Raw genomic sequence first — 22,419 nt, 5'->3', positions numbered from 1 at the left:
CCTACTCCTGTTGAAAAAGGACTACAAAGCCATCCTGTAAAACTAACTATTCATCCAGCAAAATGTGTTCCAAAGAACTCATTATTCTAAAGTCAAAGGGCCCATATCTTGGGCTGACTTTTATAAAAGGGCTTAAGAGGCATTAGTGCTGTCATGTCCTCTCAGCAGCTTTCCTATTCACCTCCATTCACCCCCATTCTCTCTGTCGTCAGGCTGACTAACACTGGCACACACAGGAAAAGCTACAGGAATAACTCACAGACACGAGCGTACTCGCAAGAGTGTTTTGATCACCTCTATGAGGCGGTGTGTAACACCAAAGAAACTCACCAAGTGTACATACTTCTCCGTGTCCAGGTCTTTGACTAAGGAGAAAGAGAGAGAGAGAGAAAAAAAAACATACAGCATGAAACAATGAGCAATCAGCAAGGTGGAGACCTGAGAGAATGAGAGGAGACAGGAGGAGGGAGCACAGAGGAGTGTGACAGATAGGGGGGGGGGGGGGGGGGGAGATTGACAGGAGAGCGAGGGAGATAGAGTACACGTGAGAGAGAAAGTGATTAAGGTGGACGGTGGGCCGGGAGGGGAGGGGAGCTGTCTGAGGGAATGAAAGAGAAAGATTACGAGTGAAAGGAGAGAGAAAAGAGGGAGATTAGGAGAGACAGACACACAGAGTCTATGATTGGTTCTGGAGCCAATGTAATGAGATGGTAATGCTCGGCCAACGTTGGGGAAGAGCATTAAACCTTGCTGGTTTATATATAGATCTAAACACAAACACACACACACACACACACACACAGCCGTAGTTTTCTCTCTCATTCACACACATGCATGAGCACATATGAATACATACTGAATACAGACATACATCCATTCACATTCACATCCACATACACAAACAAACACAAACACACACATACAGACACAAACACATAGATAAGACATACAGACATACACATATATACAGGGGTATATTCATGTAGAAAGTACCACACAAACACAAAGACAGGCACACACAGGTACAGACAGACAGACAGACACACACACACACACACACACATACACACACACACACAGAGAGCTCCAGCCCAGTACAGCTGCATGGCGACTGTGTTCTCATTACAGCAGGCTCTGCCAGTGATGCTCTTGCCCAGCGGCCCCGGTCCAGACCCCCTTCCCTGATCACAGGCAGGCAGGACGGTGTTTTATATTAGCCAGGGAGAACTACAGGCTCATTATACCCGCTTGATGCTTTGAACTTATAGCCAGGTTTGGCCCACATCAGCCTATTTTTGGCCCAGTATGAATGAGAGGAGAGGCTTTGATGGACAGAGCCTGACCAGGCCTGAGCTCTGGTCTGGTACTGATTATGTAAGGTAGACCCTGGACACAAATGGACAAACCCATTAAAGGCTGTATGTAAACTCATCTGTCAACAGGGAGAGCCTCCCGTTCTATTCAATGTTGAGGCTGTACATTGGGCCAACTTCCAATTTTCCCTACAAGTTGACATTTGCTAATGGAATACATCTACAGCATGGAAGTGTGTCTGGAGAAAGAGCGCAGAAGGAGACAGTAGCGTACTTCTGTGTGAAGCAGGGCAGCCTATGTGTTGTGATTGATTAGGTGTGAGTGTGTTTATGTGTCCGCTGCGTGTTTTTGGGGACGGGAGGGTGTGTGCGCGCGAGTCTGTGGTTTCGAGCGTGTTTATACGAGCGTATCATGTTCTCGTGATGAAGTGAGCATGTGCGGTTTCCTGCGATCGAGTGAGTGCGTGTATTTATCTAAGTGTGGGTGAGTGTGCGTGACAAGGGGACAGGGTGTGTGTGTGTGTGAAGGTGACGTACCTCTCCCCAGGGTGTTCTCTCTCTTGTCTTTCATGCTCATGGCCAGCGAGGCACCCTCTGGGATCTGTGGAGGGGGGAGGGGGGGGGAGGGGTGGACACAAAGGCCACAGGGTCAAGGGTGAGCTGGAGAGCACCAGACCAGCATCATTAAGCATGCCCTCTAGGGGAGTGTGGTGTTGAGTGGTGCATATGTGTGTGTGTGTGTTTGTGCAACTAGAGTGGCAGTGAGTCTGCGGGAGACTGGCTAGGCTCATTAAAGTCAACCCGCGGTGAAATGGATTGAACAGCCTGGCCAGTGAACCCAGACTGTTAGTACACGCTGCAGCTTACTGCTTTCACAGCTCCCTCCCCATGGCTCAGCAAAAACTAAACAGAGCACTTAACAAGTACAGGTAACAGGTCAAAGGTCGAGGGTCACTGAACGTCTGTTTACTCATGCACAAATGAACACAGACATAGGCAAACACACATACATACCGAGATGTGCATTCTTAAAGGGAAACCTTGACATTTTGAATTTTCCTTGGTTATTTTTCTTCAGGAGGCACTTATGTTGTGAGAGAGAGTTTCTACAATTGTCCTTTACTTTCCCTAAAACTGTTGGAAATGTTAGCATTGCTCTTTGAAAACAAGGAGCACAGTTAGCTACATGCAAAATTTCACTGTATCACTTCATAATAGCAACTAATAAAAATTGAATTCGTCATTATTTGATATTTACTTATTAATTATCATTTAAGGGTTAACAAACAACTAGTTCATGGTTAGTTTATTTACTATGAATTTACTAATTAATAGTAAATTATATAATATACATTAATTAATGATAGGCTAAGCATTGTAAATATCATTAATATTCATTTATGTTTAACCAGCCACTTATTAACCATTTACTAACCATTGTACACATCAGTTGTAACTTTATAATAGCAGCCCACACAATGCTTTTTTGTATATTTTACAAGTAATTTGTTAATCATGTACAGACAGACTTAAAAACTACATTTTTTGTAATTAAGTAATGTGTAACCTGGATAATGACAAATGACTAACAAACTTAACTATGGCAATCAATTATCACGGAATTTTTTAACAATTAGTACAGAAGATAAATTATTGAATTAATAATATGTCATCAATCAGTGATTAAATAATGCACATTATATAATTTACTATTAATTAGTAAACATCAATAAGTTGTTATACATTCAGTAATAATTAATAAACATTAAATCATCATTAATTCACCAGTTATTAGTGATCATTATTATAAAGCGGTGCCAAATTCACAATGTCAAGGAATCTCTTTGTTCAAATACGCTAGATATATATAAATACAGATCTACATACAGCAGCTGAGCTACAGCTGAGCAAATGGACTGTACAATGCAAACAGAAAAAGAGTGATAAACATCGACAGCAGATACGAACACATAGAGATGCACTCACACCTACCTGTATCTACACCTACAGATAAGCAGAGAGTAACCCCTACACACACACACACACACACACACACACACACTCCTGGACAGCCAGTGACACCATTTACAGAGAGTTCTCACCTTCTCTACTCCTGCTGTCACTGTTACAATATCAGGGACACATGGGGACACCATGACAACACCCACCGCAGAGGTCTCACACACACACACACACACACACACACACACACACACACACACACACACACACACGCACCTGGTAATGGAAGACTGTGTTGAGTTTCTTCCGGCCATCTTCCATCACTGATGAGTTATCCAGGTCCTGCAGAATCTTACTGTTACTGCCAGAGTCAAACCACTCTGGAGAAAAGGAAGATAGGAGAAATTAAAGAAGGAGGAGAGAAGAAAATATAAGGAGAGGAGAGGAGAGGAGAGGAGAGGAGAGGAGAGGAGAGGGATATTAGAAAACGTCATCCAAAAATGTGAAAATAATATGTGAGACAGAGGGCAGCCTTGCTCTAACTCCCTGTGTCACAACCTGTGGATATATTCTTGGGCCATTAATCAAATCAGCACTGCAGGCTCCACATCTGTTGAAAGCAATAACTCTTTGTGATTATTACTGTACACTCTCCTCAATGCATTCCGTCATTTATTATATTGCAGCCTCGGGTTAGTTTAGCCTCATAAGAGGAATTGACCTTTTGCAAAGGAGATTACTAAATCTCTGCAGGTCGGAGAAGGGAGGGATGAAATGATCAGAGAAAATGTCCTCTTACCCAGGTCTACATCCTCGGCCCGGGGCCACTGAGAGAACGGCAGGTTTTTGTAAAAGGCCTCTATGATCTTTTCCTTCACCTGGCAGATAGTGTCTGTGTTCATGATCCTGACAGACAGCGAGTCCATGCCACAACCTTGGAAGGACACGTTGATGTTCTGCCAAAGCAAACAGCGAGTAATGAATGTCACACTCTGCAAGAATGTGTTAGTTTTAATGTCAGTATGTTTCACTATAATAAACTTTCTGCCAATAAACTTAATTCATCATGCAACAGTGTTTTAGCAAGGTTTTAATGGAGTTTGACACTGACTGTGAGTTCTAAAAAGCAATCAGTGTTGAGGATGTGACCTGTGACCTGAGTGTGTGTGAGGTATCTGACCTGCGGCTTGGCCTCAATATTCTCCCGGAGCAGCCACTCCTCATTGAGGGTGTAGCGGGCCTTTCCTGTGATGGCGTCTATGGAGCCTTTGTTGATCTGCTGCTTGATGGCACACAGCAGCAGGAAGAAAGGCTCACCCACTGTTTCCTGGAGAGCAGAGCAACGGAGTCAAATATGCATTTTAGCACCAAGATACTATTTTACAGAAAGGGTATTGGCCAAGGGAATTCTTCATAATCAACCCTGTGAAGACCTGCAACCACTGGCACACAAACACATACAAATACACACACAAACCCCTTCCATCCTCACCTTGAGGTAGCTGTACATGCAGATGGACATCCAGTTGGTCAGCATCTTCTCCACCACAGACTCAGTGCGGCGCAGCATCAGTTTGGGGTTCTTGGAAGCCGAAGCGTCAATCAGGTCCACCAGCAGGTCCTTCATGATGCTGGTGTAGTATTCCAGCTTACCATGGAGGGCGATGGTGAGCAGGGACGCCAGGCTGCATCTGAGGCGCAAGGAAACATGACAAGGAAAAAAGACAGATGAGTGGACAGCCTCCTCTCAAACACAAAAACAGGCAAATACTGCATGTCCATGCCAGTGTGTGGTCACTGACGATTCAAAAATAACTCCATTTACAGGAACAGCAACAAGGCTTAGTCCCCTCACCACAACCTGTGACTCCAGAGCCAAATAAAATTCTGATCTAATGCAGGGAGTGTCAGGCTGAGTAAGTCCAGAGGTGCTGGGGATTTCCATAACAAAGCCTCTTTAATCCAGGAGAAAGGAGCAACATCAGTCTAAATGCTGATGATGAGCTGGGACTGGGATGTGGTCTTGCCCCTGGAATTTCTCTCTGGCCTTTAAAGATCCTCCACAATGACTGGCTGGTTTTAGGCTGAGAGAGCAACAATGGGACATGATCAGGTGTCCGTACTTTTACTCTATTTTTAGGATGTATACTGGTGCAACCACTTTCCTAGACATAAACACTTAAGATGTTTACAGAAACATTTGCCAACTTTGCATTAGAAGTGTACAATCCATGGTGTATAATGCAATTAAATCCTATATATAAACCCTACTAATTTGTATGGCCTTAAGTCAACTTATGCCGTCTTTACACAGCTGACCAGGCTTAAAATGCCGTAGAATAGCTGGGATAGAATTAATCATGATCAATTTGCACAAGCGTTCTTTATCCACCTTGTACCCGGTATGATCGTCTTTACAGTGTGGGAGGGAGATCCACAGGAACCACTGGATCTCATGCAGCATTGAACTTCATGTGGATGATTGTTGTGTGATTTATTGTGTGATTGTGTGTGTGTGTGTGTGTGATTTAAAAACTAGGCCATTTATACATCTGGTGCATTCAAGATGTTTCCTAACAGTTGCAGTTTTGCCTACTTGAGTCTCCATCAACCTTTAGCTTTGATCTTTTGTGGTTCTCCCTCACCTCAAGTCGACAGAAATAGACTGTTTGCCACAGCTTCCCGCTAATAGCCCAACTTCCAAACCACCTTACACACAGGTGATGGAACACTTGTTGTGGTGTGAGATGGTTAGTTACCATGGTGTTTGCGCTTGTTATTCTCTGGCTTTCATTAACACAGAACCCATACCTGGTCAGGTCAGGCTTTTCTCTGACTTTTCTCCTTGCTGGGTCAGAACCCGATCATTATAACCCACCTTTTCTCTGGGTGGACACATTCAAACACAAATTGACGCCGGGTCTGCTCTGCCTTTTCCCTGGGTTAGACGCTTTGTGTAACGACTTTAAGTGTAAGCTTTCTCGCTTATTTAATTGCCAAATGCGTATCAATTGATGCAGTTACCTGTCCCGTACAGCGAAGTCCTTCTGTTGCTCCAAGGCATGGACAAATGTGACCAGGAAGTGCTTGTTGTTGAGAAGAGTGGAGAACAGCGTGATGCCCTCCTCCATGTTAGGCCTTGTTGTGCTGGAGGCCTGGAGAGACAGAGAGAGAGAGAGAGAGAGAGAGAGAGAGAGGTGAAGGGGGTAAAATAGTTATTTGTCTGTGTGAGTTCACCTAAACTGCATAGCACCTGCTATGCCATCCCTAATCTATTTCGCCCCTTCTTATCTTGAGTGACCCATCTAGTGAACGCTTTTTCTTTACTATCAGTTCTTCCTTCTGCCTCCTTAGGCACCTCCCTCTTTCCCCTTTTCTCTTCTTCTCTCTATCTCCCACTCTGGTCCCTGACTGTGTGTGATTGTCTCTAAATGTGCCGAGTCGACTTAATGAGTATGGCCTATCTATGGTTGCGACTAAGCAGCAGTGTGATGAAGTCTTCCCTCTGGACTGCAGCCATATGGTGTGGTTTGCAGCCTGACAGAAGGAGAACAGGGGTGTCCATTAAGATAAATGCCCGCCTGTGAGATTTATTTGCTGTGACCTGGAAAACACTTCCTGGGAAGACGAAGTGGATCCAAGGCACTTCATCACCGTTAGACAGGCTCCCCCGGCTGCCGACCCAAAACTAGCACCACAATCGTTACTTTCTCTCTCTCTCTCTCTCTCTTTAACACATACACACACATGCACACATATACAGAGGTGTGTGAAAGTGCACACTCTCTCTCCCTCTCTCTCTCTCTCTCTCTCTCTCTCACACACACACATGCACACACACACACATACAAACACACACGCCAAGCAAAGATGGATGCCCACATGGTTACGATGAAGAGCATACTGTTCTGTTGTCCAGGAGACAGTGGGAAGTGTGTCAACAAGCTGCCATCAACTTGGTGGGCAGGGTGGTGTTTGACAAGCTGAAAATTCTGTGTCACACTCACTGGCAACCACTGAATCACATGCATTAGTATTCATGAGCACACACACGCATACACAGACACAAGGGCATGTAAGCAAGCATGCACAAACATGCACATATACTGACATGCCACACACACACACACACACACACACACATATAACAAGGACACACAGGCAAAAATGCACAATATGCTTTTCTTTACTCCTCATCAACAACCTTAACAAGCGTCAGTGTGACCTAGTTGAGAAGCAAGGGAGTGAAAAAGGACCCGAATCGAGGCACTCTGTCTGGAGAAAGCAGAATGTCTTCTGTAACAACCTAATGGCTTAACCCTTTACCTGCCAGTCCTGCAGGAGCGGGTGGGTCTCCGGCAGAGCTCGAGGGCCCAGGCCATCGTTCTCATAGGCAGGCTGGACCAGACTCTTCTCATAGTCGGAACACATCTGAAACACACACGCACAGAGTCAGGGTCGAACACAGAGAAAACTCTAATACAAAGTCAGATCTAGTCATAAATGTAGTGGGATTGATACACAAGGACAGACAGAGAGAGGCCCAGACATAGCTGGCCTTGAGACTCTGGCAGTAGATTTGCAGAGTGGAACTAAAGGGCTGAGCGTCTTCAACAGGCCCTGAAAAGGCTCTGACTGACCATGAAAAGGAAACATGACACCAGGACATGGAACGTCATGAGTGTTAATGGTTTTAGAGGCAAATTGACCGAGAGCCAAGAGGGCTCTTTCATTTCCAGACAGCTACATTTGGCTTGCGTTGGAACTGTGTCTTCACAGCGTTTGTGTGTGAGTCTACTCCAAATGGAAAAGACACAAGTGTGTAAGAAACATGTTTGTTGGTCAGGAGTGAAGGTTTGGCCTGTGTGTGTGGGGCCAGGAGCCAGCAGTATAGTGTGTTTGCTGTCTCAGTGGGAAACTATGGAGAGACAGTACTGAGGTAACGACACTTGTATTTATGTTCCCTCTGTGCAGCTTTTCAACACTCTCTCCCCTCACTTCCTTCACGACCGAAAACACTGTCCGGCGTCCGCTACAACAAACTGGCCCCGCTATCGTTGTGCAAGAGCGTGTATACTTGCAAAATAGCGTGGGTGTGTGAGCGAGTGAAGGAGTGTGTCTTGAGAAAGAAGGAAAAGTTTCCTTGTCTCAGTGCCCGCCATTGTTCTGTCTCCTTGAAAGCCCATGCCTGTGGTTAGAAGACAAAGCCCGCTGAGTTGTGTCTGTCTGTATCAGTGGAAAAACACCCACCCACAGATAGACCCACAGTCTACCTTCAGGGTGGATCACAAATCAGAAAAATGCTTACCTATAGAGAACACATTAACTCTCCTCCAGGGTGCCAAACCGAGCTACAGTTCACTACACATCTATGTTTAAAAGTTCCAAGGTGATTTTTTGTCCTGCATATTACTTACAGCGGTACAGCGAGGCGCTTCAGGGCTTTGTGAAATGGGACATGCAGGACAAAAAAAAAGTTAAAACCCCATTGAGAAAAATGGCCCTGTCGATCCGCTGATTTAAAATCTGATAGCTGTGATAAAGCGGCTTTCTCACCTTAGGGAAGAAGGTGCGTGTGACAAACTGTTTGTACTCCAGAAAGGGGATGCCCTGGCTGCGGTTCAGCTCCTTGGTCAGGTCTGTCATGTCTGTCTGCAGCTCTGCAAAGCCTGAAAGGACAAAACAAACAGAGACTCAATAGGTCACTCTATGAGTTGGACACATTTGGAGCTCTGAGACTTTTTTTTATTAAACCCCAGTCGTCCTATTTCTACCTCCTGGAGCTAAATTTGTTGCTAAGCAATATGGACCAGAACTCTGCTTACTGGGTGAAATTATATTTATTTCCTTAAGAAATTATGTTATCCCTTTTATGATATCACCACTGCATTTTATCAGGAAGCTTTGGGATCTGTAAGAGCCTTGATGATTTCAATGGCAGAGATGATTTTAAATGGGACACTTATGAAGATGAAAGGACTCATTATATCATTTAATCTCCTAGATCTAGTGTCATGTTCTAGGTGAACATGCTACACACTTAGCTTGATCCTCTGTCTCTCTCTCTCTCTCTCTCTCTATCTCTCTTTCTCTCTTTCTCTGCCAGAGTGTTCAGTCCAGCACGGCATGCAGGCAAATATTTACCAAACAAAAATCAGAGCGGCCAAATCCCATCTGAGGCACTCATCCAAACCATGTGTGCAGGCTGAGGTTTACATGGTGTGAGAGCCGCAGAAACAGTATCAGCGTGTCCAAACACAGACTAGGATCTGCATACTAACACTGGACTTATTGTAGCCACTTTATTGGATATGCTATGTTCTCAGAGTGGATAAAGTTCTCCTCTAATGAGCCATCGGAGATCTCTTTATGGAAAAGCCCTTCCTTTCACAGGATGAGGGACGTATTTGGGTTTCGAATGCCAATTACTTCAGACTGTGTTTGTGTATGTGTTTTTCCTGTGTGTGTGTGCATGTGTGTGTAGTGAGCGGGGGATACTGGAAATGAGGGATTTAGGGCCAAAACATACTTCTTTAGTCCTTCGAGTTATTCATCCTCTTGCACGCTAAAACATCCTGTAAACTACTAGTCACTTCATGGCATCGCTATTGAGTAGATGCAGCAGGACCAAATACCAAAGCTCCTCTCTAGCGCACCTTTGGACCCAGACAAATACCAAAATCCTCCCATCCATGTAACCTGGACTATGTCAATTTCCTGTCCTCCTTTACTCCCCCTTTCCCTTGCTTTTACTATCTCTCTTCTCAACAGCAAAACTATCCCTCGCTTCGCACACACTCACCCTGAACTCAGCCACAAATCTATCTGCGTCCCCCTGACTAAATAACCTCTCCTCCCCGCCTCTCCCTCCCACGCTTCTCCTTCTCCTCGGACTCGTGGCCCTGACTCCTGCTCCTATCGCTTCCTCCCTCCATTTTTCTTTCTCTATCCATCCCCCCCTCCCCCCCCCACCCTCTACACACACATCTCTACCCCATAAATCTGGGTGCTCAGACACGCAGTGGCCTTCACACGGCTTCACTCTAATGTCCTGCACAGACACACTCACAGGCACACAGACCTAAACACACACACACACACACACGCGCACACAGGCACACACATACGCACACACACGCCTCACTCCTATAGCATAGACACAACGGAGGCGATGTGACCACTGAGTGTGTCTGTGTGTGTGACTGATCACTTGTCAGACTCTGTGTTTTATGAGTCACGCTTACTAGGCACAAATCTGTCAACTGTTGTAACTCCCCCTCCCACCATAAACTAGACACAAACACACACACACAATCAAACATCATAAACACACACAAACACACACAGAGAGACGTACACACATACAGATGTACACACACATACATAAACATGTTTGGTCGATATTTCCGTCTTCCCATTTTTTTTTTTTAACATCAGTGGACGATCTAAAGACGATTTTGACAGTAGTGCCTGTGTGTGTGTGTGTGCGTACGCGTGTGTGAACACACCTTTACGGATCTCCTCTCTGATCTGCGACTCCATCTCCTCCATTTGTAGTAGAGTTTTCTGCCAGTAGCGCTCCGCCCTACGGCTCTTTGTGCAGTATACCACAAGAGCTGAGGAACAGATGAGAGAGAGAGAGAGGGGGAGAGAGAGAGAGAGAGAGAGAGAGAGAGAGAGAGAGAAACAAAAAGCAGTTGATATACCTTTGATCCCTTCCACTGTTATCACAGCTTGACAACCTCCAATAAATCACAACTTACTCCATTTAAAATGTAACACTGACCCAACTCCTGAAGTGCAGTGAAAACATACACTTGGCTAAAATAGATACACTGTCAACTAAAAATACTGATGTAGAAATACGACAGCATGTACCCGGAGCACACACACATTCTCACTTCAAAGTATACACACACAGACACACATAGGCACAGAGAGAGTGTGGAACAGTGGGGTCTTTGTGCACTGCACATAAGGGTTGGAATGGACTGTGGGGGGGGGGACTCTGACCCCTAAATTCCTTTTATCTGTTCCACATCTGGAGCATCCGTCGCTACAGCGGCCAGACATCCATCATCCTCTGGTAACCAGTGTACACTACCTACCCACAGTGCACAGCAGAAGCAGTACACAGCACACCACAATGGACACCACAATGGCCAGCTCACTGCCGCCCAGCTGCACCTTGGCTATGGTGTGACGAAAGTTCCCCACTTGCACCTAAAGACAGAGAGAGAGAGAGAAACAGAAAGAGGCAGAATCAGGGTGAGATGTTGATTCGGTGCAAACATTCCCTTAGGGTTCTTTGTAACACGGTGTGGAAACGCATACGGTGCAACAAACACACCAATTCAGACACTGATAGCTTTGGACAAGTATGTTCCTCATGGGCACAGATGTACATACCTGCACACACACACACACACACACACACACATTTTTTATGGACACATGCACAGACACACACTGCATATTTTGAAAAATGGTCTCTCGCAGCAGTGGAGGAGTCACCCAGTTCAGAGTAACCCAGATGTGACAAAAAAAGGACTTTCACTTCTGCCTTCTGATTAGTCAGCATGGTCTCTATGGTCCTTCCCAACATCCTTCCCTTTCCTTTCCCAATCCTAGCATACTTCATAAAAAGAGCCTCAGATAAAGAGCCTCCAATCCTCAAACCAAATCCCTCTAACACTGGTCTTACTCTGAGAGGAAACTGGCTCGCTGGGCTCTCTCTCTTTCTCTCTCTTTCTGTCTCTCTCTCTCTCTGGTCCAGGCATTTATTTACCCAGACCCATGAAAGAAGGCCTACTTTCAGGCACTGCAGCAGCCAGGCCCGGTGTAATGGAGGGGAAAATGCCATTGTTCCATGTTCCTGTTTCGCTTGGGGTACAAAAACACTGCTTCCCCCCTCCACTTCTGCAGCTCAGCTCCACTTCAGAGCCAAGCAAAATACGAGCATGTAAAAATAGATCTGCCACCCAAAGTAAGTGAAGAAACACAAATGGCTGTTTTGATGCCCATAAGCTATGAATCTGCATAACACGTATGCACATTTATTCAAAGACACCGACACCAAGGAAAAATATACATCCATGCTGTATTTATGCCCCTCTCTCCTATGCACACAAATCATATTCACCGATGATGCACATGGGGGAGATGCAGGCAACCCACCCGTTTGAGCTGTGATATCTCATTTGACCTCTGCCCTGCCTGTATGTCTTTGCTAATTGCCTGTGTTTATTTTCAGGCATCCTGAGACAGGCGGGGGTGGGGGGGTGTAGAATGCAGAACATGAAGAGAAAGAGAGAGGGAGCGAGAGAAATGAAAGAGCCTTTCCCCTTCGCTCTGTGACAAAGTAGGGGAATGGTCCTTACGGCTCACTGACAGAGTGAGACAGACAGAGAAACTTGCATATGTTTCTGAGCTATTTCATCCAACCACTCACAGACCGGGTCAGATTTAAATATAGATGAATGCTGTTCCTCTAATAAAGCCCTATCAAAACAGGCCAGAATAGGCAACAACAGATGGGAAACGTGGGTAGAGGAAAAAGAGAGCGGCTGGTTTTATCAGGACTGCGCAGGGCTTGGCTATGTCTTGATTAAGCCCTTTAATTTTGATGGAGAGAACTTGGAGACAAAACAAAAACACAATTGATGAGTGAGATCGTCGCTGACTCAGAAGCCTCAGGTTTCTGTGTGCTGCAAGGCTGTGTGGGTTGGTGAGTGCGTGTGATAGGTGATTGTGTTGATGATAGACATGGATGATAAAGGATCAAAAAGATAAGGAGGAAGAGGTAAAACTCTGGGAGCAGTTTAGTGTTACCGCTGTGGTTGCGGCACAGAGTGGCAACTCTCCACCCCCATCCCCAGTAGCTGCTGATTCACGGTGGCATGCACAGGGAGAGTACAAAGCATTCATAATGCATAGAGAGACACACACACACATCACTGACTGTGCATGGAGCTGTAGAGATCAAATCCGTTTGAACTGAGATCACAGACTGGACTGGTTTCAGACTAAATGTCTGGCTGCAGACAATGACTGAGCCCTGTATGACAGATTAATGATATCCTAATTCATCAAAAGTCCATCTAGTAATATTATCCACACTAGGTGGTCGTGTGTATGCGTATAGTATGTTTATTTGCGTGTGTGTCTGCATACTTACGGTGACTGGCAGCTCATTCTCACTGGAGCTCAGCGAGCCGTTGATGGTGCAGTGGAACAGCTGGTCATTATGGAAGCTGATGTAACAGGGATAGGAGCCAATCATCACCGAGTATTCCTCTGGCACCAGTTCCAGATCGCTCGGCCCTTTCTGCGCCAGAACCAAACAAAAACAGCTGTCTGCCGGTCAGTGTTAAGGGACTGGAGCGGCCTGGTTTGAACAGGCACAGATAACATTCATAGAGGCACGGCAGCTTTATCCACACACACACACACACACACATTCACGTACCCACCCTTGGACACACATATACTGTATACACACACAAACTCAGCAGGGAGAGCCGAGGCAGGCCTGTCATGCAGCTGTCACACTGAGGAACCCAGTACGAAACTCATCCAGTTTGGGCTAGAGTTCAGCTTAAAGCAGCAAACATTCCCCCTGCCTCTCTCACGCGGCCAACTTTCTACAAACAAACCCGCTGACAGTCGTCGCTGCCTCTGCCCAAAATAACATTCTCAGGGCCTTTACAGGAGTCTGCTGGAGTCAAAGCAGGAGGGATCGTCCTATAACTCAAACGCTGTCCTGTAGCCATCGAAGCCCAGCCTCTCGCTGCCGGGTTTTGTTTTCGCTGTTATGTCAGTAGACACAGGCCTCAAGCTGCTATGGATCCACACTCAGCGACAGGTGTGTGTATAATAAAACTCACAATAAAAGAACATGTGAGGCTGTACCAATCAGAGAGGTCCGGCGGTATGAGCATGACAGCAGGCATCATGTCCAGTTATGAAGTGCATGTTGACCGAATGTGTATCTCAAAGGTCAGTGATATCAGTCTTCATGTGATGATGACAAGTGAGGAAGTGTGTGTGTGTATGTGTGTGCGCGTGTGTGTTTATCCCCAGTGTGCTTCCTTTCTATGATTACACCCTTAGGGCCCTGTCCAGTCCCTGCTGCAGGATGCCACCCCCTGGGTCTCTGTCAACAAATGCTTCCTAACACACACACACATACACACACAGCATCAGAATATCACACATTATATGTACGATCATATTGTGTAATATATAACCGCCACATACCATACTACATTTCCACACTCACACTTATAGGAACAAAACAATGAAATCTAAAGGCCAAAAAACAGGATGAAAGCTAACAAAACCCACCCACATTCCAGCTCAGGTCCTTAATATAGGATCTGGCTGAACAACAAGCTCCCATTAAACAAACACACATTCTCTCCCCAGCCCCACCCAGCCTTCTCCCCCCCTCCAGGTCCACCACAAGTGGAATCCACCTTCCTAAAGAAAACAGGAAACAACAGTCGCCCATGTAGACGGGCTGAGGCAACGATTCCTGTAGAGGCCTCATCCTGACACACACACACACACACATAAAGGGGAAGTCGTGCCTTGTTCAAAGCCTTATTTCAGTAACTTCCCTGTCTATGTGTGTCTACCATGTGCATGTCATACAATATTACAGCCGGCACCCTGTTAGCGTGATGAATCCATGCAGACAGGTGCTTAGATCAGCCAGAACACAGGAACATGGGACCTCCCACTGAGCTGGCTGACTGCGCCGGTGTTGTCCCCCCCCCACCAGAAACCAACAGGTTCCAGAGGACAGAGCCTTTGATGTGTTTTATGCGCCTCTGCTTTATGTGAATATGAATAGAGAAGCATTCAGGCATGTCTGCTATTCACAGAGGGGGCGGTCAGGTTTACAGCAGTGGCGCTTTCAGAGCCAAGGAACAGACAACCTCTAGAAAATCTCATCATGTGATGTAGGGTTCGGACAAGATGGGTTTTTGAAGCCCGATACTGATGCTCTTGGATTGAAGCTGTTGATAGATGATATTTTGTGCTGATATTCAATATCTTTCAATTTGACAATTTTCATGCCAAAAAAATTACTTATTAGTATTTAGTGTTTTCGGCAGTTTTATTCTTGGCAGGATGGGAAAGCTGCTCTGAAGCAGCATTTAGACCATCATGCAACACTAAAACTCTGCATCACAATCAATGTAGGTTAAGGGCTTCCTATAGACAAGCAGTCTAGTATTGATGATCAATTATACAATACATATGTAATCATAAAACTGCATCATGTCAATTATATCAGAGATGGACGACAATGACTGGCCAATATCCGATTGTTAATAGAAGGTCAATATCCGCCTGACGTATCAGCAAGCCAATATGCCCTGATTGGACCTTCCTGTCTCTGTCCTTCCGCACTCTCTCTCTCTCTCTCTCTCTCTGTCTCTCTCTCTCTCTCTCAGCAGTCTGACTCACGTTGATGATGAGTGTGAGAGGCTCCCCAGGGTGGTGTTTGATCAGCTTCTCCTTGTTGGCGGTGAAGAACTGAGGGTCCTCCACGTACTCCAACGGGAACTGACCTCCATGAAGCTCCTCCTCCTCTTCCTCTGCCTCGCTGTCATAGGAGGCGGGGCTCTCACCCGTGTAGAGGACTCCGTTCAGGAAGAACTGCACCGAGTTCTGCTGGGATTGGCTGGAGGCCGGGGAGGGGCAGGTGATCATGGACGAGGACTGCACCATGCAGTCCTGGACAAGGAGCACAGCAGAAAATATATATTAGAGTTTATTCAGTATAATATAATAAAACTTCATACCATGGCCTTTCACCTGCCAACCATGAATACAACAATACTTGTTCTACCTTCTTGGACTGCCCTGTTATGTTATACTGTTTCTACTTAATGCACATAATTCACTTTATACTGTCAATATGTTTATATATATTTACCAGATTATTACCAGATTCACTGTCACTGTACAATAAGAAGTGTCCTATGTTTACAACTGTACCACACAATGCATTGTATATTTAAAAAATACATTATGTTCTATTTAATTATCAATATAATAGAGCATTATTCCCACTAGTCTGATTATATGGTTGAAAGAGTCTTTTGGAGTAAAAAGGGAAAATGATTCAACCAGTTACTCACTGTTTGTCCAACTCCCAGCACCTCCATAGTGACACTCTGCACCAGATCAAAACCTTGGCCTGTGACTGTGATGGTCCTGCCACCACTGGAACACACACACACACGGATAGAGAATCACATACCAGTCGTTACAAAAACGTGGCAAACACATACAATCAAACAAATGCTTACATAAAACCACACCCTACCAAAAAAAAGAGACATAGAGAACAAGACAGTAATGACATAGGCCAAAGCAAAAAGAAGGAGCAATTGTGACATGCCCAGCCAAAAAAAATCGACTGCTCGCTGTTCAATAACATTCACAGCACCACTACAGTGAAAGTCGGCACACATGTCTATCAAAGACACCCCGTTCCCCTGTCACACACGTCACACACACATGCCGTGCTATTTAGAACACAACAGGCTCGGAGAAGATGCCGCGCATCAGAAAGACATTACAGTAACAGCTCATGTCACTGTCTCTGGCAAGGGAACCGAAGAGACATCCAGCTCGAGATGTCAAAGAGGTTTTGTTGTTTGTGGTGTGTGTGTGTGTGTGTGTGTGTGTGTCAGTGTACCTGAGGTAGCTCTTTTTGGGGTGGATGAAGCTGATGGTGGGGTTCTTCTCGTAGGTGTAGGTGGTGCTGAGCTCCATGCTCTGACAGGGAAGGTTTTCAAACTCCACACACACCGCCACGGCCTCAGTGTGCACCTGCACGGCCGCAGGCATGGTGCATTCAATGGTGTCAGCTGTTTGCCTAGGAAAATGAAGTAAACATGATCACACCACACATCCCATGATGTTTAGCAGCACTACTGCACTTACTGCACTGTACTAACTACAGCAATTATCACACTCTGCCGACAGTGCATGTACTGCTGCATATGTTTTATGTTTTATCATACTTTATCATGCTTTTATTTTGTTTCATATGTGGTGTTTGTATTTGTGTTTGTTTCCTTTTTTTACCGTCTCTTGTGTTTTTTCCAACACATCCGAGAATTCCAATCCATTTTTATGTAAATGGAAAATAAACTTGAAACTTGAAACTTGTTTATTAGCATACAAGTTCCATAAAAATTTCCACTTTGAATCTAACCAACCTCAATTGCAGTTTGGCAGAACACTTCATACAAGAACTAACTAAAACCACTTGGAATACACTCCACTCTATTGAAGCCGCGTACAGCCACAACAACCAATTCAAAATAACTAGTACTCACGTTATGATGGTGCATTCCTGCGTGCTGTTGACCTTGACTCTGACCTGAGAGCCAGTGTCCAGGTGCTCCCCCTTGATGATCACTCTGGTCCCTCCGGCACGAGAGCCTTTCCTGGGCTCCATGGACAGCAGCTTGGGGACCTGGATGTAGAAGGGGAGACACATGACTAGTAAGACATCAAATTTATCACGGGAAGTCCGGCAGTTTCTGTCATTGGACAAGGCAAACTCACTCAAACCTCTCTTCTTAACACTGAAAGGACAAATCAAAGCCATCCACATCCTGTAGGCTTCAAATATCTTGTCTTCCTAGATCGGCTGAGACAGCTGCTGACTACAACAGTAAATTAGTGAAGAGAACTGTGAAGACAGCCCGCTCTGCAGTACATCATAGTGCTGCTGAAGCCGACTGGCCTTTGGGCCCCTGCTTACAGGACAGCTACCCCGGGTTAGAAACAATAATGTTAGCACACACGCATGAAAAACTGTATGCACACGTACATTTGTATGCGCACATGCACACACACAAACACACACACACACAGAGGCTCCTGGGGCGAAGATGAATATCCCTGTCCAGCTCTGCAGCTACCACAGCATCAGCATTCCCGAGCCTTTTCCGAAGCCTCTATCCCCTCTATGAACCTCGCCTCCAGGGAAACCTCTTATCCTCACTGACAGGATTCACTTCCTCAGTGTGCACGGATGGAGAAGGCCTATTGTCTGTGTGTGTGTGTGTGTGTGTGTGTGTGTGTGTGTGTGTGTGTGTGTGTGTATGTGCATGTGCATGTGCATGTGTGTGTGTGTCAGAGTGGGCGTAAGGAGGCAGATGTTTCCGGCCCAAGGTTTGAGGAAGGAGGTGCAGTAGAGGCACATATCCTGTCTCCACTTGGATGCAAACTGTTTTTCCTTTTCCCCCACCTTCTCTTTCTCCCACATCTTCCCCTCAACGCCCCGCAGTAAAACCTCTCTCACACTGAGCGGAGCTGGATGAAGCCGAGAGGGGTTCCCACAACAACCCTGTACAATGTTTGTTGTTTTGGATTTCCTTCATCCCCGTGCATCAAGAAGGGCTTCAAGACTGTGGTGATTTCTCTGTGGGATGACTCACAGGCAGAGCCGCTCTTAGAAGCCGCTGAAATGATCGACTGTTCCAGTTTCGAAATATGAAAAAACTCTTTGTCCGTAAACAAAAAGAAACAAAGGGCTAACATGGGTATTTCCACTGGCTAAATACTCTTAATCCAATGGGAGACTGTGTGGGTCGGGGTCAATTAACACAATGCTGGCTAGCCTGGCTCCGTCAGTAATGAATTGAGAGAGAGGGACATTCCATCAAGCGCCATATTTGTTTTTGCTGGCAGGGAGTTCAGAATGACAATGGTGCTTAGTTGCACTTTTGATGAACGTTTGAAGATTCCCACACACTCACATTCTTGGATATCATAAAACGCATCTGTTAACACTCAACTGACACACTTGGGGAGGCTTTCCCACTGGGGGACAAGGAACAAGGTTTGGAGCGAGTGGAGAAGAATGTGGAGGAGAGAGAGAGAGACGGAGGAGAAAGAAAGGAGGGGCAGAAGGCGCGATGGTTGGAGAATACTCACTAAGTATGAGAAGCGCTCCTTTGACATCCCCAATCCACTCTGATCCACAACCACCTGGACGATATCTGTCATGTCAGATGCAGACGTTCCAGTCACACACACCAGCCTGGGGAATAGAAAACAACACGTTTGAATTGGACCTCCTTGTTCGATAGTCAATAAATATTGATGAATTTATAATAAGCATTGCCAAACGGAAAACCCCCAGGAATACACTCACAAATACTTGCTTCCTATATTTTTGTGTTATGAACTAATTAAAATAAAACAAAAAGAAGCTGGAGGCGCTCAACTCGAAAAACACTAATCGGAGTGAAGTGCTAAGGGTGAACCAATAACGAAAATATGAAGAATTAACCAGCACTCTCCAAAAATAATAATCTGTCTTTGCTCAGCAGTCATGATCAAGATCTCATATGCAGACAAAAGACAGATAATTAATTTCGGAGAGTTATGAACTAATTTATCAAACCGCATTCCATTTACATATGGAATTCAATATATAAAGCCTCCACATATTAGGATGCAAAGTTCAAAGCCACTCAGACCAGATGTGTCGAACCACAGTGGAGATTAAGGAACTGCAGAGGTTTTTTCTCTCACCTCTTGGCTGTGATTATGCCTTGTGCCATCAACAGGGCAGGCAGCTCTATAGGGACGTCCTGTATTAATGAGACCAAGGTGTACTGAGGCACAGGGATCTGCTGTTCTGGGGATAAAGGTACGGGGGGAACACAGCCTCTATCACCTTGCATGATCCCCTCCCAGCTTGACACCCTGTTGATTTATTTAGTCAGGTGCCTGGTGCAACGGTGGTTATAAATACTTGGCTGCACAAGGGAGCTCATGATTGACATAGGAATTGTGGGGAATTTACATACGCGGAGGAGCTGTGTTTTACCCCAGAGACTGGGCAGGACGTACGATCAGATGAAACTAGGTTGAACTGGATTGGGTTTGGCTGGACTGAGTCTGTCTGAGTGGGGATGGGTTTGGGGAGCAGCTCTGTTTGGGGGACTGAAAGAGTCTGTGTTTTAAATGTCTTTCTGGCTCAGCTCTCCCTCGTATCAAACTGGTTTTAACTATTGGCATCTAGTACTGAAACACAGTGATTCGGATTCTTATGTGTGACAAAATGTGGTAAAAAGACAAACATTAGCACTGAAAGATATTGACAAAAAACCTAATTGTGATTATTTGACAGAATCTTGCAATTTTTCTTGTCATACATTTTTTAGAACTTCAAAATTGTTTAAAGAAAACTGATTTTGTTAAAAAAAAAAAAATAGATGTCAGAGATGCAGGATTTACTGAGTTTGAATTCATTCATGGACCAAAGATTACCTGGAGCTCTAAAACACCTTGTTCACAGGTTAAGCATTTAATTATTGGAAATTGCAGTTCATAATACAATTTCGATTTCTTTTTTTATTAATTGTTCAGCTCTAACAAACATACAACCAATATCTCCGGAAGAATAAGGACAAAGGCATATATAGAGAGTTCAGCATGGAGAAGCTCTGATGAACTCAGCCCATAGCGTTTGTTTTTTTCCAACCGACAGCTCTGGATGTGTGTGGGAGGTGAGTGTGATGTTGATGCAGTGTGATCCCAGTCAAAGGACACGCTGCCCCAGACTCCCAGTAGGAGCAGACACACTGGCAGCCACAGCCTGGACTGACCTCCGCTCCGCATTCCAGCACCGCCCCGCTGCAGAGATATTATGGGTTTCACATGGTGGTATTTTGGCTAGTATGGGAGATGACTCTGGTTATTTCCCTCGAGTGGATGATGAGGATAATCAACAATCAAGTCAGTGTGTGTGTGTATGAGAGTGTGAATGTTTTCTGTAAAGGCCACTCAAGGCTCCTATGAAAATGATGGAGAGGACAACTTAGAGGACTTGAGAGCTCGAGTATCCAGAGAAATACTCCAGTAAATGAGGTGTGCCGAGACTGACCGTGCCATGAATTAAAATGTTGACACAGTGGGACTGTAGCACCGTCTCTCCAGCGCTGCTCACTTTCTTCTGGCACACAGCTGTGAACTTTCACCTCTCAGCACACGAGCAGACACCTGTCTCAACAGCCCTAGTTAGTGAGATCATGTGTGCAGGTGTGCCTCAGTGTGAGTGTGTGTGTGTGTGTTCTTGTACTTCTATCTTTTCAGTTTGAGTTTGAGTTTTTCTGAGTGAGGACATTTTTGCAAAGTGGCGGCATTTTGGCTGGTCCACATTTCTTCAAGGGGCTTTATGTTAGGACTTGGCTTTAGAGTTAAGACTAGAATTAGGCTTAGATTAACGTTAGGGTAAATTGTAATGCTAGACATGTAGTGGTGAGGGTTAAAGTTAAGGTGAGGAGTTAGGAAATGAATGTAGTCGATGGAGGGTCCCCACAAGGATAGAGGTATATAAGGATGTGTGTGTGAGTGGATGTGTGTGTGTGCACGCCTGTTGTCAGATGCACTGACATGTTATGATTTGTCAGCGCCACCTCCAGCAACGAGGATATGCTCTGCTGTCATAACAACCAGGCTCGGCAGCCAATGAGGAATGACGACGCAAGATGAGATCACCTCAGCAGTGAAATGCGATTCGTTGTTTTTGACATGTGAGTTTGGGGGAATGTGTCAGGGAGCCGCAGTGACAGGTAAGACCTGCAGGTCACCCTTGAACCAGTCTGAATGTTAATACAGTGATTGGCTTCATTGGAGCAAAACCAGATAAACAGTTCCATTCAGGGAACATTACAGATATTGAATGGAAGTTTGGATGTAATTGTCGAGTTACTGAGTTCCACCAAGCTCTGTGCGCGAGTGTCAAACCAGGGTCCTGCTGTCTCCATGGCGACAGTGTTATGGTCCCTGAGCTACAGAGGGATGGGGACGGAGCCATTTAAAATGAGAAGTGTGCTGCATAATAATATTTGTGAAAATTAGCCTCATGAATACATGAAAACTGTACCTCGCTTCAATACAGAGATGGTCCACTTTCTATTCTCAAGACTGGCAGAGAGATGGATGGAACTATGATTACATGATGAACTATGATGATCAACTGGGATGGAAACTTTATGAACTCCTTTAAAGGTAGCTCATGTGGGATTTTCTTCATATAAATAATTGTCAAATAAAATCAGATAAGGACCATACTGTGGCTCCTGAGCTGCTTTTA

The 22,419-nt window shown here is 45.3% G+C and overlaps 1 protein-coding gene across 1 annotated transcript in view; it reads right to left on the bottom strand.

Moving 5' to 3' along the window:
• Window positions 1-330: 330 nt before the first annotated feature.
• The window catches only part of plxnd1 (plexin D1), a gene marked incomplete at its 3' end in the record, with an annotated part of 49,258 nt that continues 27,169 nt past the window's right edge, over window positions 331-22,419 (bottom strand). The window contains exons 14-30 of the mRNA XM_071531529.1: window positions 19,248-19,353; window positions 17,639-17,778; window positions 16,993-17,172; window positions 16,430-16,514; window positions 15,753-16,022; window positions 13,453-13,602; window positions 11,384-11,498; window positions 10,784-10,891; window positions 8,832-8,944; window positions 7,602-7,706; window positions 6,300-6,430; window positions 4,768-4,966; window positions 4,456-4,602; window positions 4,075-4,231; window positions 3,552-3,655; window positions 1,851-1,914; window positions 331-365 (exon numbers count right to left, since the gene is read on the bottom strand). Of these exons, the coding sequence (XP_071387630.1) occupies window positions 331-365; window positions 1,851-1,914; window positions 3,552-3,655; window positions 4,075-4,231; window positions 4,456-4,602; window positions 4,768-4,966; window positions 6,300-6,430; window positions 7,602-7,706; window positions 8,832-8,944; window positions 10,784-10,891; window positions 11,384-11,498; window positions 13,453-13,602; window positions 15,753-16,022; window positions 16,430-16,514; window positions 16,993-17,172; window positions 17,639-17,778; window positions 19,248-19,353 (2,209 nt within the window). The remainder of the gene's footprint in view (window positions 366-1,850; window positions 1,915-3,551; window positions 3,656-4,074; window positions 4,232-4,455; window positions 4,603-4,767; window positions 4,967-6,299; window positions 6,431-7,601; window positions 7,707-8,831; window positions 8,945-10,783; window positions 10,892-11,383; window positions 11,499-13,452; window positions 13,603-15,752; window positions 16,023-16,429; window positions 16,515-16,992; window positions 17,173-17,638; window positions 17,779-19,247; window positions 19,354-22,419) is intronic.

This window comes from Centroberyx affinis, unplaced genomic scaffold (genome assembly GCF_046629955.1).
Source record: "Centroberyx affinis isolate AG114_WGS23_722 - 3 ecotype Tasmania unplaced genomic scaffold, CSIRO-AGI_Caff_v1 ptg002091l_1, whole genome shotgun sequence".
NCBI classification, from domain to species: Eukaryota; Metazoa; Chordata; class Actinopteri; order Beryciformes; family Berycidae; genus Centroberyx; species Centroberyx affinis.
Note: the sequence above shows the minus strand (reverse complement) of the source record. Positions and strands in the feature narration are given on the sequence as shown.